This window comes from Chelmon rostratus, chromosome 22 (genome assembly GCF_017976325.1).
Source record: "Chelmon rostratus isolate fCheRos1 chromosome 22, fCheRos1.pri, whole genome shotgun sequence".
NCBI classification, from domain to species: domain Eukaryota; kingdom Metazoa; phylum Chordata; class Actinopteri; order Chaetodontiformes; family Chaetodontidae; genus Chelmon; species Chelmon rostratus.
The window spans coordinates 10,531,554-10,545,213 of record NC_055679.1 but is presented as its reverse complement, the minus strand read 5'-3'; the positions used below and the strand labels follow the sequence as shown (position 1 = coordinate 10,545,213).

Genomic DNA, 13,660 nt, shown 5'->3' with positions numbered 1-13,660 from the left:
CTTTTCTCAGGTAACAGAAAGATTAATTCACAGAAATCTCATTCACTGTACCTGTAGTATAAGGTGCTATTTACAGTAAATTATTCAGTCATTTGTCATTATATAACGCCTTGACAGTAACTGACCTTTTTCGTGGTCCTCTCTCTAAAGGTAAGAGAGATTTATTAGGGGGAACAAATTTACGACACATAATCTGCCTCCATTTCTTTGGTACAGCTGTTGTATTCAGACGTTTTCTTTATCAACTTATTAACAAAGTTTCGCAGAACACGACAAACAGTCTGTTTCATTCAAAACAATTTATTCATTTGAGAAAACAACTCAAGTCAGAGAGCGAGAGATCGGCTTGTTTTGTGTTACAGCAGGAAGTCATCCTGTTTAAAAATACATACGAGTTCATTGTTTTCTCATAATGCTGTTAATGTGATTTTCGTCCTTCACTATTTCTTATGTGTGAGTATTTTCATTGTGGTTCTTTACTTGATTACTGCATCACCTGACATGCAAAAAAACAACAACACGCAAACAGTATTCTCAGCCGTTTAGCTGCCGCTACATTAAAAAAAGAAAAAAACTCCGGAAATATGAATGAATACTTTAAAACAGATTCATTTTCTTTGCTGGAGTTTTCAGAAGTTTTCTACATTCATCTGTCAGTGTTTCTGACCGTGAGGCAACAGAACAGCAGCCAGAAGTATCTCACGAGTTTCATGAGGAATGTTGACAAAACTGAAAAGTGCTTCAAAGTCCTGTGAAATGAAAAATGTAAAGTTCAGTGGGTGTTTATAGTTCTGTTATCATTTATCTCAATTCTAACATAACATATAATCTCTTCCTATGTCATTTATGAAATCGACATGTTTGTCTTGAAGCTAACAAAAACTAAATGCCTAAACTCCCAATTTTAAAGCCATTTGTGGAACTTTTGAGGAAATTGTAGACATACAGTAGTTCATAATATTTTACCTGCAGCACTGAGAAACAAAATCCAAGTATTCTACCTTTGTGAAATTAACAGTTACTAAACTGTGACACATTACAGGAGGAACAGTGCATTGGGTGATTTGGGACTGCAAGTGCCACTACTGTGTGTAGTTGTGCAGCTGGAGTTTGGTTCTCATAGACCTTCGGCTCAGTCTCATCCGGAGTTCACAGCCTTTGTTGTCCTTGCATTGATGAAATCAGCTTTCCTGTACCCACACTGTTGAGAGACAAAGTGTTGATTATGGACACTTTCACTCTGCTGCCCCCTAGTGGTAGTATCAAAAAGACACGGTGGCAGACAGCAATGCTCACAGCTATGAGGTGAATTAAATACCTGACAAATCAGCCCGAAAAAAAATGAATAACACAGAGCAGTGGTGGAAAGTAACTACAAAAGTACCTACAAAACATTTCTAAGTACTGTACTTAAGTACAAATTCGAGGTACTTTAGTATTCAGTAGTAGAAGAGTGTGGTGGTGTAATTTTCAGCGTGTGCAGGTGAGGTTGTGACTGAAAAACTAGTGGCCAGGTTTCAGAGTGTGGTACTGATGCTTTTACTTTAGTCAATAATCTGAATACTTCTTCCACTATTGAGACAGAAGAAGCCCAGATGACTGACAAACACACACGGTGTTATGTGTTATAATGTTGCATGGACAGGGACCCACCTTCTTAAAGGCCCCATGCAGATCGCTGTATTTCCACATGGTCTGCAGCAGGACACATGCTGCCTGACCCGCTCTGGTTGGTCCAATACTAGGAAATGATAAGTGCAGATTATTCTCTGCTATCTCTATTTTGTGTATTATAGCTATAAAAACACTACACGTCAGAGGATAGAGGTCGTTTGCTTCTGGGTGCTCCCTCTCTGGAGTGGGAGGTGTGTTTAAGGTGGACTAACCCGTTGTCCTTGCTGCTGATGTTGATGATCTTTGGGAGGGCTCCCTCATTGAAGATGGCTCTGACATGCTGCCTGTCACTCTGACTCAGGCTCGTCAGGATTTGACACAGCGAGGCCGTCACCTCGGTGGGCAGGTCGGTGCCGGTGTCGTTGTTGGGTAGCATCTCCACCACCCCTGGCAACACCTGTTTCACTTTAGGACAAGAAATAAAAAATATAGTGGTAGTGTGCAAGATCAATTGCAGACGGAAAAAAAATGTGCGTGTGGAAAAATAACAGTAAAAGATCGAAGCATCTCAGGTTTGAATGGGAACAGCTACCGATTGCAGGGTGCAGTTCCTGGTAGCGCGAGAGGTTTCTTATTAGAGATATGGCCGTCCTCTTCACATCACTCTCTCCCTCCTCTAACATCTTCTTGACCTGCTGGAGGCCATTTTCACGCTGGACAATAGTGAAGGTGATGGCTTCATTCATCTGCCAGGCCACAGAAAGTATGTCATATACAGGCAACATAGCATCATCATATCATTCAGATTTCATCCCTCGTTAAGCTCATCAACTACAGCAGGACACGAGAAGTGGTGTGTTATATGGGCCACAACCTGTTAACACATCTGATGGCGATTAAACAATCACGTTCCAGCCTTAGGGTGAGAAAAAAAATCAGGTGGCCTTAATTTAAAACTTTATTTAAACAGCAACAGGAGCAGTTCTGGAGTACAGGAGTAAAGTACCTCTGTGTATTGGATATTTAGATAAGGGTGTTTTGGATGTTCAACATTTTGGAAGATATTTAACAAAAAAAAGTAAAATTTAAATTTCATTTTGTTTTGATATTATTTGATTGGTTGTAGCTCCTATCAGTGTTTGTTTAAAGTTTTGATTTGCTGAAGGCCTCTCGACTGCTTTTTCTCACGCTAACAGTGGAAGATGATTATCTAATCACCCTCAGATGTGTTACCAGGGTGTGGCCTGTACACCAAACCAGTGCCTTTGTCCCACTATGCAAGTTTGTGTCTTACCGCCCCGTTCCCAGCCGTGATGTTCTGCAGGGCTCCGATGGCAGCCTCCTGGGTGTGGTGACGCACGCTGCGGGCCATCAGTGACAGATACATCCGGATAGTGATGGCACTCCACAACCACTCTATGCCACGGGGGTTAGCATTCTCCTCCAGCAGGGGGCACTGTCGCTCCAGATTCTGGGGAGGAAGAGTGTGTGAGCTGCAGCTGATTTTAGATCAGCGGGTTCACTGAGTTCAACTGGAGGCAGTTTTTAAGCAGTCGATTAGAAATGAATGACAAGTGTTTATTTTTTGTCTTGTTCTGCTTTTCATGGTCTTATTGTCTGTACCTGTGTAGGCATTTAAAGTTTACTTAAGAAGGGAAAACAGCAGAACATCTGTGCCATTTTGCATCATCATCACACTGTAAATTCATATAATTATAAACAATTCATGCTGCCCAATGCAGTCACTGAGTAGCTGCAATGCAGATGATTGTTTAAGGGGTCTAATGGACATGCAAAGTTTTTCTTGTCTTGTTACATGCTGAGTATATATCAAAAAACAGAGTATCATGATTGGTCTTGAAGTTGCTAGCTAAACCTGCCCATTATATAAAACTAGGTCATAAGCGGTAGGTGTGCGTCTACATCTCAATCAGCAAAAACTTTGTTCATATTTCCAAAGATACTCTCTACTGTGACATAATCCACTACGATATATGTCACATTGCAGAAGTTGCTCTGACCTCTACTTCACTGGCACTCTCCCAATATTACACATACACAAGAATTGTTAACCTTCAAAGAGTTGTGTCTATTTGTCAGTCAGTGCTGTGGTTTCTCTGTCTGCTGTGGCTTTGAAGGAAGCATAACCCTGACTATGTCATCAGGGTTATCTCAGACTACAAATCTTTAACAGAAAGCCTGCATCACAAACTCAGAAAAGTATCGGAGAGGGAGGGTCTTCAGGGACACATGACCAGCAGGAATGTTAAATGTCTCTTTGCTTTGATGTTTCTCTGCCCGCACATAATGAAGAGAAAAATAAATAAGATCGCCTTCTGAGAAGTTGTTTTATGGGTGATTAAACCTGCAGCTCTCACAGAATATCGCTCTCAAATATTGCTCTGCTAGGATCTTTTGTATTGTCAATGTGGATTACTGTCCGCAGGGATTACCTCTGTGATCTTGGCACTGCGATAAGCAAAGCAGCCGACAGCCGTTGGTTTGGGAGCCAAGATTTGTCGAGATTCTCTGAGGTCTCTGGTGTACGTCTTGGGGAGCTCTGCATCTATCTGATAAGACAGGTTGTGCAAGATGCAGACGCAGTTCTCTGTGGACTTCAGAGCAGATACATGCAGAAATACCAAATTAACACAGAATGCAAGCTGTTCAATCACATACATAGATACAACGTGCTGAAGCTTAAATGGGAAACCTTCCAGATTGTTTCATTTTAACTGATTAGTCCTGAATAGGTGAAACTCTCCAGTATTCTAGTAGCAGAACAATATTTTTCTTATTTTCTGTCCTGTTAGTTATCCTGTGACCCTCTCAAGGGGTCCTGATTCCACTGTCATAGACTGCCAAACCCTATTAGTGGTCTCTATGTGTAGCCTGGTCTACTATCTACTATCATTTAGACTACATACAGGCATTTTTGTGTCACCTGGATGCATGCCTCACAGTAGTTTGCTTGTCCAACAGGTTTCTGCAGTTTCATTCATCTGCCTAAAGGGAGACAGCAATGACAGCTGACAGAGCTTGAATTTAGTATCTCACCCACTGGCCTGTTTCCCTTAGCCCACATAAAGATGTTGGTGCGTCAGCTATGAACTTCAATCAGTCATTGACCAAAAATAATAATGATATTTCCAGGGCAGCATTGATTTCATTCTGCAAAAGATCAGCATGTCACTGCTTCTTAAAAGGCTTGTTATATAAGCCCGATTCCAAAAACACCAGGACTCCGAATAAAATGGACAGAATGCAGTCATTTGCAAACTACAAACTGTTACTGACAACAGTTTAACAAAGAGTCCATGTAGTCACATCCTTTATACAGTCATGAGTTCACAAAGTGGTGAACCTCGCTCCATCCTCGACTGTGAACAACTGAGCCTTTCCAGGATGCTCCTTACATACCCAATCATGATACTATCACCTGTTACCAATCGACCTGTTTACCTGTGGAATGTTCCACAACTTTCTTAGTCTTTTGCTGCTCCTGTCCCAACTTCAAATGAATCAAATTCAGAATAAGCATATATTTACAACAATTAATGAAGTTGATGTGGAAAAACATTAATTATGTTGTCTTTGTATGTTGTCTTTGTCCTGTTTTTTCATGGAGTATATGTCAAAAAGGATTGGCAAGTTATCGCATTCTGTTTTATCTGTTTTACACAGCCTTCTAACTTATTTGGAATCAGGGTTGCATGTAGCTGCAGATGCAAAAATTCCCACATGAGGGCCTGTCACAAGTTCACTTTAAATCAAACCAGCTGAGCAGTTTGTTGTGAAACAGACTGTGTAGATAAACGTTTTCTCTGGAACGCTTATCATTTTCATTTCACCTTATCATCTGTCTTATAGTCAGATATGGCTCCCCGGATGTAGTAGACCAGTGAGTCAATGAGATTCTCACACTCCCTCATTGCTTTCCTGCCATCTGGACCAGCAGAGCTCAGATTTCTAGAAACAAAAAAAAGGGAAAACCATCAAGATAATGTTACATTTGTGTGTCTTTCAATCAGATAAGCAGTTTTCAGTCCCAGTGAACCATATTAGAAAAGTCAGCAATGTTAATGACAAAGAATTCCCACATTATAGTAAGCCAAATACAGGACCCCTTCTGTCAACCACATAATTGTAGAAAGTTAATGGATACACTATTTTGGATCTCAGGCCTTTCCAAAGCCAGCAGCAATCATCACAAATGATTTCACAAACTAACAAACCCTGTTTATGTAATCCAACTTCCCTTGGAAATTAAATATAACAATTAACATTCTGACTCCGCACAACGGGCTCTTTGTGCGGTGATGAAATATAAATGGGAGAGGAACTCATCATTTTTCTCATCCGCAGGGAGCTCAAAAGGTTTGAGGAGATGATTAAGAGAACTTGAGAACATTGGCCAGCGAGGACTGAGTGATTTCAGTTCAGCAGAGCGGACAGAAGAGAGAGCTCGATGAATAATTCAGCCTCTCACTCATTTGATCTGGCTGTAGCCGCCAGGCGAGTCTGATATCTCCTGGTTTGTAAACAGAGAGACGGTGTATGTCTCAACCACTAATGCAAAGACAATATTTAGCCATTTTGGTGACTAGGCTTGATGCTGCCTTTAATACATCAGAACACTTGGCTTGTTTTTAGCCATGCTAACTAGATGCATCTTAATTACTTTCCCTCTAAGGCCACCAGCAGGTTCACACTTGTGGGTTTGAACAAATGCTTAGTGCTAATTAGCAGATGTTAGCATGCTAACATAAGATGGTGAATATAAATACTATACCTACTAAACCCCAGCATGTTGGTGTGGTCATTGCGAGCATGTTAGCGTGCTGATGTTAGCATTTAGCTCAAAGACAGCGCCAGGAAGCCGCTTAAGAACTGAAAATGGTTAATACTGAGAATGGAGAAGCTGGAAATTTCATTAACCCATCATCAAGCAGGGAGACTGCAGCAATTGTAACAGTACATATAATACCGTCATATAAATACCAAAAACTGCAATAAACTCCCAAGAACACAGATCCAGTTAAAACAATCAATTATCAATTTAACAATTAATACAGAGTTTCATGGATCTGTCTCCTTTCTGATTGGTGCAGACGTGTTAAAACTTAAATGGCTCCAACCAGGTCTTAAATCTGAAATTTCAGTAGTGAGTTTCAGTACTAGACAACTATTACGAACCATAAATAATACTTGTTTGTATAAATGTTGATTGTATGGCAGTATTTAAAGTTAAGACAACTTCCAATTCATAGACAATGAAGATTTTGAAAGCATGAGAAACTGGCCTTTGGTGGGAATTGAACTCACATCCCAGATTGAGAAGTGAAGGACTTAACCACTGCCACAAAAATACACAAGGAGAACATACAGTATATACATATTTAAACGGAAGATAAAACCCTTTTTTTTAATTATCAGGGAAAAAAAACTCTATCTTGATGTTGTTACAAAGCCAGACATCATTTTGATGGTCCTGGGTCCTGGACAGATTTAAATTTATAGACATTACTGGTTATGAGGAAATCGCTGTAGATGCACAAAAAATTCTTTCCTACCTAAAAAAATGAGTCTTGGCCGAAAAACTTTGACAAGTATGAGACATCGGTTTGTCCTTTGGCAGGCAGACAGGCATCATCACAGACCACGTGCATAATGAGCTTCATCCCATTTCTGCCTGGTGCACTATGAGCCAATACAATTGCCCCTTGTTACAATAGCCCCTGTAGCTCTGTAGCTGTCCTGCTGCTTGCTTTAAAAATGTCTTGTATTGGGTTTTCGCTAACAACATCCTCCAGAAATCGAAAAGAGTAATAGTTCTTTCCACAGACACACAGTCAGTATTTCCTGCTTGTTATTACAGCATGATTCAGATGAAGGATGATAATAGTTTACACCATGTTCGGGGACTGTTTACTCATAACTCAGCTTGGCAGAGACAGATACTGTATATTACTGTTGCTCTGCCATCTGTTAACACTTGCCCTTTGGAATATCATAAACTTATTGCCTTATGGCGCACAGTGACCAAACATGGGCTCGACTGTGCTTTTTTTCATTGCTGACAGATTATAAAGTCTAATTTTCTCCATCGGTTTCTCCAGAAAAGGCATTCAGGTCCGTACTAATCAGAAAGTATAATTTCATGGTGATATCATGCATTTTTCTTCAGGATACAAAGTGATTAATTCATCGTCTAGCAAGGTACATGATTGTTGTGGAGATTCATAAATTCTGTATTTAGGTTGATATGAGCTGATTATCTGACACCAGCGGTGGTGTCTGTTTACTCCAATCTATAATCTACAGCGGAACAGCTCTCTGGCTATCTAGTTTCAAAGCCAACAAAGAAGCCTACCGCAGGCAGCCGGTAGCATTGTGAAAAACAGCAGCATCAGCTAGGAGCTCGTCTTTTGGGTTCTCGCCTTCAGAAATGCCAGAACTTGGCACCAGGACTGACTTGGTGAGGACAGATAACGCCTCTCTGGAGAGCCGCTCCTTCAAAAGGTCATGGGAGGAGAGGTTCCACAGAAGGCCTGGAAGCGAGATAGGATTATACTTTATTAGCCATACATTTACCCCAAAAATTTAGCTAAAGTGGTCTTGAGATCTTTAAGGTCTTAAAGCCAACATGAAGCCAGTTGGGTGACAATATTTCAAAAAATTGTGCAGCAAAAGCAGAGAAAGTGCTTTTAAACATCCTTAAACATCGAGCTCCTGATTGTGTAGCTTGGTGAAAAAACTGACCGGTAAGTTCTCGTCTGGTCGCCACATTACGGTTGCTCTTCAGTGCATGTAAAATAGTGGTCAGGCCATCCTTTTCCTTCACCTCCATCTTGTTTTCGCTGCTCTGGTAAACAACATTACGCAGAGCCCCAGCGGCGACGCACTGTACCTCCTCATTGTCACCACGGAGGAGCTGCAGGAGCTTTTCGATGCCACGGAGATAGTACACCTGGAATCAAGAGAGGGTTACTGATTGAAAGATTCAAAGGCAGACAGACGCAGAATCTCTATAAGCCATGACAATCAGACTGTGTCAGATGAAAATCATTCACCAGCCGTCTCATGTGTCAAAGACATTTATCAACAACATGAAAGGGCCGATATCACTTCCAAAACCAAAGCCAAATTTCATAAAGTATTTTACTTTACAATCCTGTTCAAAGTGCAACAGAGAGGTCAGGTTTGGACCAGAGTCTGAAAAGCTTAAAACCTGTTTGACTATCCTATAAATAGTAGGATGGCTTAATGCAAAAGACACATTTCATCCAACCCTTCCAGATTTGTCATTGTTACTAATTTGAGCATCATAGTCAGCTCTTAATATGTAAGTCAGTACTGAAACAACTAGGTGAGAAATTGGTACATTTAACTGTACAAACAGAGGCACAGGGGGCTAAAATCGTGTTTTGAATCACTGTAGAACGGCCCCATACAATGCATAGGATTAAACATACCATCTTTTTAGCATCAGCACTCTTGAAACATTGATTCTGTATGTGGCTGGCTGCACAAATGAGTGTTTCCTCATCATCCTGGGTCAACAGATTCACGGCCCTCTCTAACGTCATCTCTGGGGGCTTGTTCTCTGACTTCCTGTGTGAGGACACAGCCATGAATGACAAAATGTACCATTCCCAAATGTCTCAAAATGCTGCTCTTGGCCTGAGTCACACATCAGGACCGCGTGAGACTACATCAAATTGATACATGCACAAAGTGAACACAGGAGAGTTCAACACAAACAAACACACAATCTTACAGTGGCGTGACATTGTTTGTCTGTATCCGCTGAATGGGGAGTTCTACTTCGATCTGCTGCCCATTGTCCACCACATCGCTGGTGACTGAGGGTGGGTATGACTTTGGTTTGTGGAGCTCCTCGCCCTCCCTCCTGAGCCGAGCCAACCAGGACAGGCCTTCATCAGGCTGGCTAGCACCAAGCATCCCGTCCCCACTTCGTCCCTGCACGACGTTTTTCTGCTGTTTGACGACAGGTTGGTTGTTACTCCGCTGAGAGCCGTATCTTTGCTGAAAAGGTGCATTTGCAAACACAGGTGCTGATGATGCTGTCTGTCTGAGCGACCTCCGGCGGAAGTTCTCGAATGCAGCCGTGGAGGGCTGGGGCCGCGTGGCGCGGGGGGCGTCTGAGAAGGCGTAGCGACGAAATGAATTAGAACCAAATGAGCGGTCCAGCATGGTGCTGGCTCTGTCCCTGGGTCCCGGATGGGTGTAGGTCCCATGACGGAGGGTACTAAGATTGAAGCGACTGCGAGGAAACACTGGACTCTGAAGTGGAGATACCTCCACCCTCCTGGATGGTCTCTGCACACGGTTACTTGAAATAAAGCGGTCAGTGTAGCCTAATCCATTTACCTGTGAAAAAAAAAACACGATCAGCACTTTAAAATGGTGTGACCTGTTTATTCTGCTGATACTCTCACTTTAAATTCCTCTGGGAGGAGGACTAGTGTGTACAATTTAGGGGGATCTATTGGCGTAATGTGGCAGAAATGGAACACAATATTCAGAGGAATGTTTTCATTCATCTGAAAATAACAATCGTGTGTTTGTCACCTTAAAACGAACTCTTTATATCTATAGAGGGAGCAGGTCCTGTTCCACAGAGTCTGCTGTGTTGTACCGGGAGAACATGCAAACTCCACACAGAAAGATCCGGGACCGAACCGGGGATCTTCTAGCTGTGAGGCGATGCTGCTAACCACCGAGCCACCGTGCAGCCCTAATTAGATATCATGTGTTATATAATGCATTTAAGTCTATTGGGTCTCACTGTATTTAGAACTCATCACCCACACACAGAGAAAACTCCACTACTGGGGGGTACTGGTGTGGTTTAAACTACATGAATGAAAAGTTTGCAGTTGTGTGTGGTCTCGCTGTGTTGTATCACACAATAATTGTGTAGTATATAATAAGATAATAAGGTAGTTTCCCGTTTAAGCAGCCATATTACAATATTTTCCCCTCTAAAATGTACTGGAGTAAAAGCAGAAGTTAAGTAGTACAGTAATACAGTACTTGAGTAAATGTACTTTCCACTACTGGCTGAATATAAGAACACAATGATTCATCTGGCAGGCCTGGAGGCTCTGAACATAAAACAACGGCAGTGCATTTGACTACATTCAAATTATGGCTTACAACATGTCCATGCAGCTCTTTTACAATGGACAGATACAAATATCAAAGAGAGCACAAGTAAAACAACCAAAGCACTGAACTGACCGTGTTTGATGGTGATCTGTAATGGAATTAGACCACTTCAAGAGCCAATCAGAGCAGCTGGAAGTAGACCTTCTGCCTTTTTGTTGGATTTTTTTTTCTATTCTTATTAACTTAGTTATTACATTTTGTGTGGGGTTTTATTGTGTTTTTATTATTATTATTATTATTATTATTATTATTAGTGGGGGAAAAGAACAATCATATAAACCTTTAGTGACACATGACAATGATTATGATTACTGAAATGTTTGTGTGTGTGTGTGTGCATGAATAAAGAGTAAGGGTGAAACAGTCTCGTACCTTCATGTTTGATAAAGGTCCATCTGTAGCATCAAAGCTCCTTGCTGTGTTTTTCTGTGAATGAACATGGCCTGAAACAAGATGAAGGCGTATTGTTACACGCTGTAATTACCTAAATGCTTGGCAACACTAACACTTCCTCACTTCAGGGGCATGATGTCGCCTGAGCTGAAAAACTGCAGCACACACTCGCAGTGCTGTGAGCTTCTTTCTAAACTCGTGCAAACCAAATGTCATGTGGTCATATGCCTTAAGAGGGATTGGGAAGAGGAAGGCAGGGGGAGCAGCAGGAACACAATAAGTGGTTTTAAAATAAGCGCAGCACATACATTATTAGGGTATCTAGAGTTAAAAGGATTTTTCTTGTGTCAATAAATACAAGCCCCATTCCAAAAGGTTTGTGGATTCTACAATATATTCAATGTTTGACCTCATCAGCCTCATTGATTTTTGTAAATATCTGCTTATTATGAATTTGATGCAGCAACACATTTCAAACAAGTTGCGACAGGAGCAACACAAGACTGGGAAAGATGTGGAACGCTCCAAAAACACCAGTTTGGAACATTCCACAGGTAAACAGTCTGATTGGTAACAGGTGATAGCATCATGATTGGGTATGAAAGGAGCATCCTGGAAAGGCTCAGTCGTTCACGGGCAAGGCTGGAGTGAGGTTCATAAAGGAGATTAATACATGGGCCCAGGAACACTTAAGAAAACTGTTGTCAATAAACAGTTGATTTGCAAATAATGGCATTCTGCTTTTATTTACACTGTACACAGCATCCCAACTTCTTTGGAATTGGGATTGTAAAACAACAAGTATAACCAAACAGAGGCAGTGGCTTACTGATGTTTTGATATAATATTTCCTGAAAATATTCTCATCATGTTTGGTTGATGACTGACTGACGTTTACAGCTGACGAACATCTTTATGTGGGCTAAGGGAAACAGGCCAGTGGGTGAGCTATTAAATTCAAGCTCTGTCAGCTGTCATTGCTATCTCCCTTTAGGCAGATGAATGAAACTGCAGAAACCTGTTGAACAAGCAAACTACTGTGAGGCATGCATCCAGGTGACACAAAAATGCCTGTATGTAGTCAAAATGATAGTACATAGTAGACCAGGCTACACATAGAGACCACTAATAGGGTTTCACAGTCTATAACAGTAGAATTAGGACCCCTTGAGAGGGACAAGCTAGTTTTTGTCTTGTAAAATACAGGATAGTTTCATCCATCAGTTCAAGTGAATAGTAGGTTTAATTGTCTAATACGGTGTTTTCCAAACAAAACAACAATGAGATGATCATAAGCACAGCAGAAGCATTACCTTTTGGCACACTCTTTCTCGCCCTCCGTGCCAGTGTGAGCTGGACCTGCTGCTGGACGCGCTCACTCCGGTCCTTTGGGTTCACCTTCCACGACGATCTCGGATTCGGCGCGGCCGGCAGAGCCAGACTGGAGTCATCCAGCTCGAACGAGTCCTGCGCAGGTAACATGGATTTGAAAAACGCCTCATCCATTGTGAAGAAATCCGGTAAGAGGCCTAAGTCGGTCGCTTCATTTAATCAGACAGGTGCTGTTCCTGGATCGATGTTTAGTCCTGCTTTTGTCCCACTCAGGTGAATCCACCGCAGTCCTGACGCAGGAAAGGGCGGGGCTAGAGGCGACGCACCTGAGGTGTCAGGTGTCGCCTGGCAGTATCGGTTAACGTTACTTTTCTTTAATACAATGTCAATATGTGCTATGTAGCTAAGGTAAAATACAAGTAGACTCAAGTAGAAGTATTGCAATTTAAATTAGCCTTATTATACTTTATTTTAGAGGTTTCATTTTCATTTTAAACTCCGCTATTTCTATAAGAGCTCATTTCATTTAAGATTATTTCACATACAAAACAGTTTTAAGTTTCAACATTAATTGCTTTCTGGTCAAGAGCTAAGTTAGCTAGGTTAGCTAGCTTTGATGAGGAGATAAAGCTAATAATTAGCTTAGTAAAAGCGACTCCAGGAAGTACTGTTCCCAAACAAGAAATGGTTACATATCCTGAGTTTAACAACCAATTGTCCATTGTTTAACTGGTTGAAGATTTCACCTGTTAATGATGAACAGTAAAGGTGCTGAAAAACGAATTTTGTTACTGTCTCAGAAAGCCAAACTAGCAGTTACCCCCTGCCTCAAGTCTTTATAGTAAGCTAAGCTAAGCAAAGCTAACATTTTTAAGGGACAGAGATTAGAGCCAAAATATCAAACTCTTCCTTTAAAATTATTTTTACCTTGACCAAGTATAATATTAAACTGCTGTTTGAATATAGATGCATCACTGATAAGTACAAGTACAAGTACATTTAAAACGTATGTACTTTTACTGAAGCATGGCTTTTACATGCAATGTGAGTATCATTAAACTGCGGTATTGTGAGTATATTTCTTCCAGCTTATAAACACCCCTAACTTACAGAAAGTTGATTTTTA

At 41.2% G+C, this 13,660-nt stretch overlaps 1 protein-coding gene across 1 annotated transcript; it reads right to left on the bottom strand.

Moving 5' to 3' along the window:
- Positions 1-289: 289 nt before the first annotated feature.
- pkp2 (plakophilin 2) lies at positions 290-12,786 on the bottom strand. Its single transcript, XM_041964046.1, has 13 exons — positions 12,516-12,786; positions 11,182-11,252; positions 9,395-10,008; positions 9,090-9,228; positions 8,377-8,584; positions 7,988-8,165; positions 5,466-5,583; positions 4,068-4,229; positions 2,909-3,085; positions 2,207-2,360; positions 1,887-2,079; positions 1,654-1,741; positions 290-1,201 (listed from the first exon to the last, which is right to left on the bottom strand). Exons 1-13 carry the CDS (start codon positions 12,706-12,708, stop codon positions 1,139-1,141), a joined length of 2,358 nt encoding a protein of 785 aa, XP_041819980.1. The 5' UTR covers positions 12,709-12,786; the 3' UTR covers positions 290-1,138.
- Between the last annotated feature and the right edge of the window lie 874 nt (positions 12,787-13,660).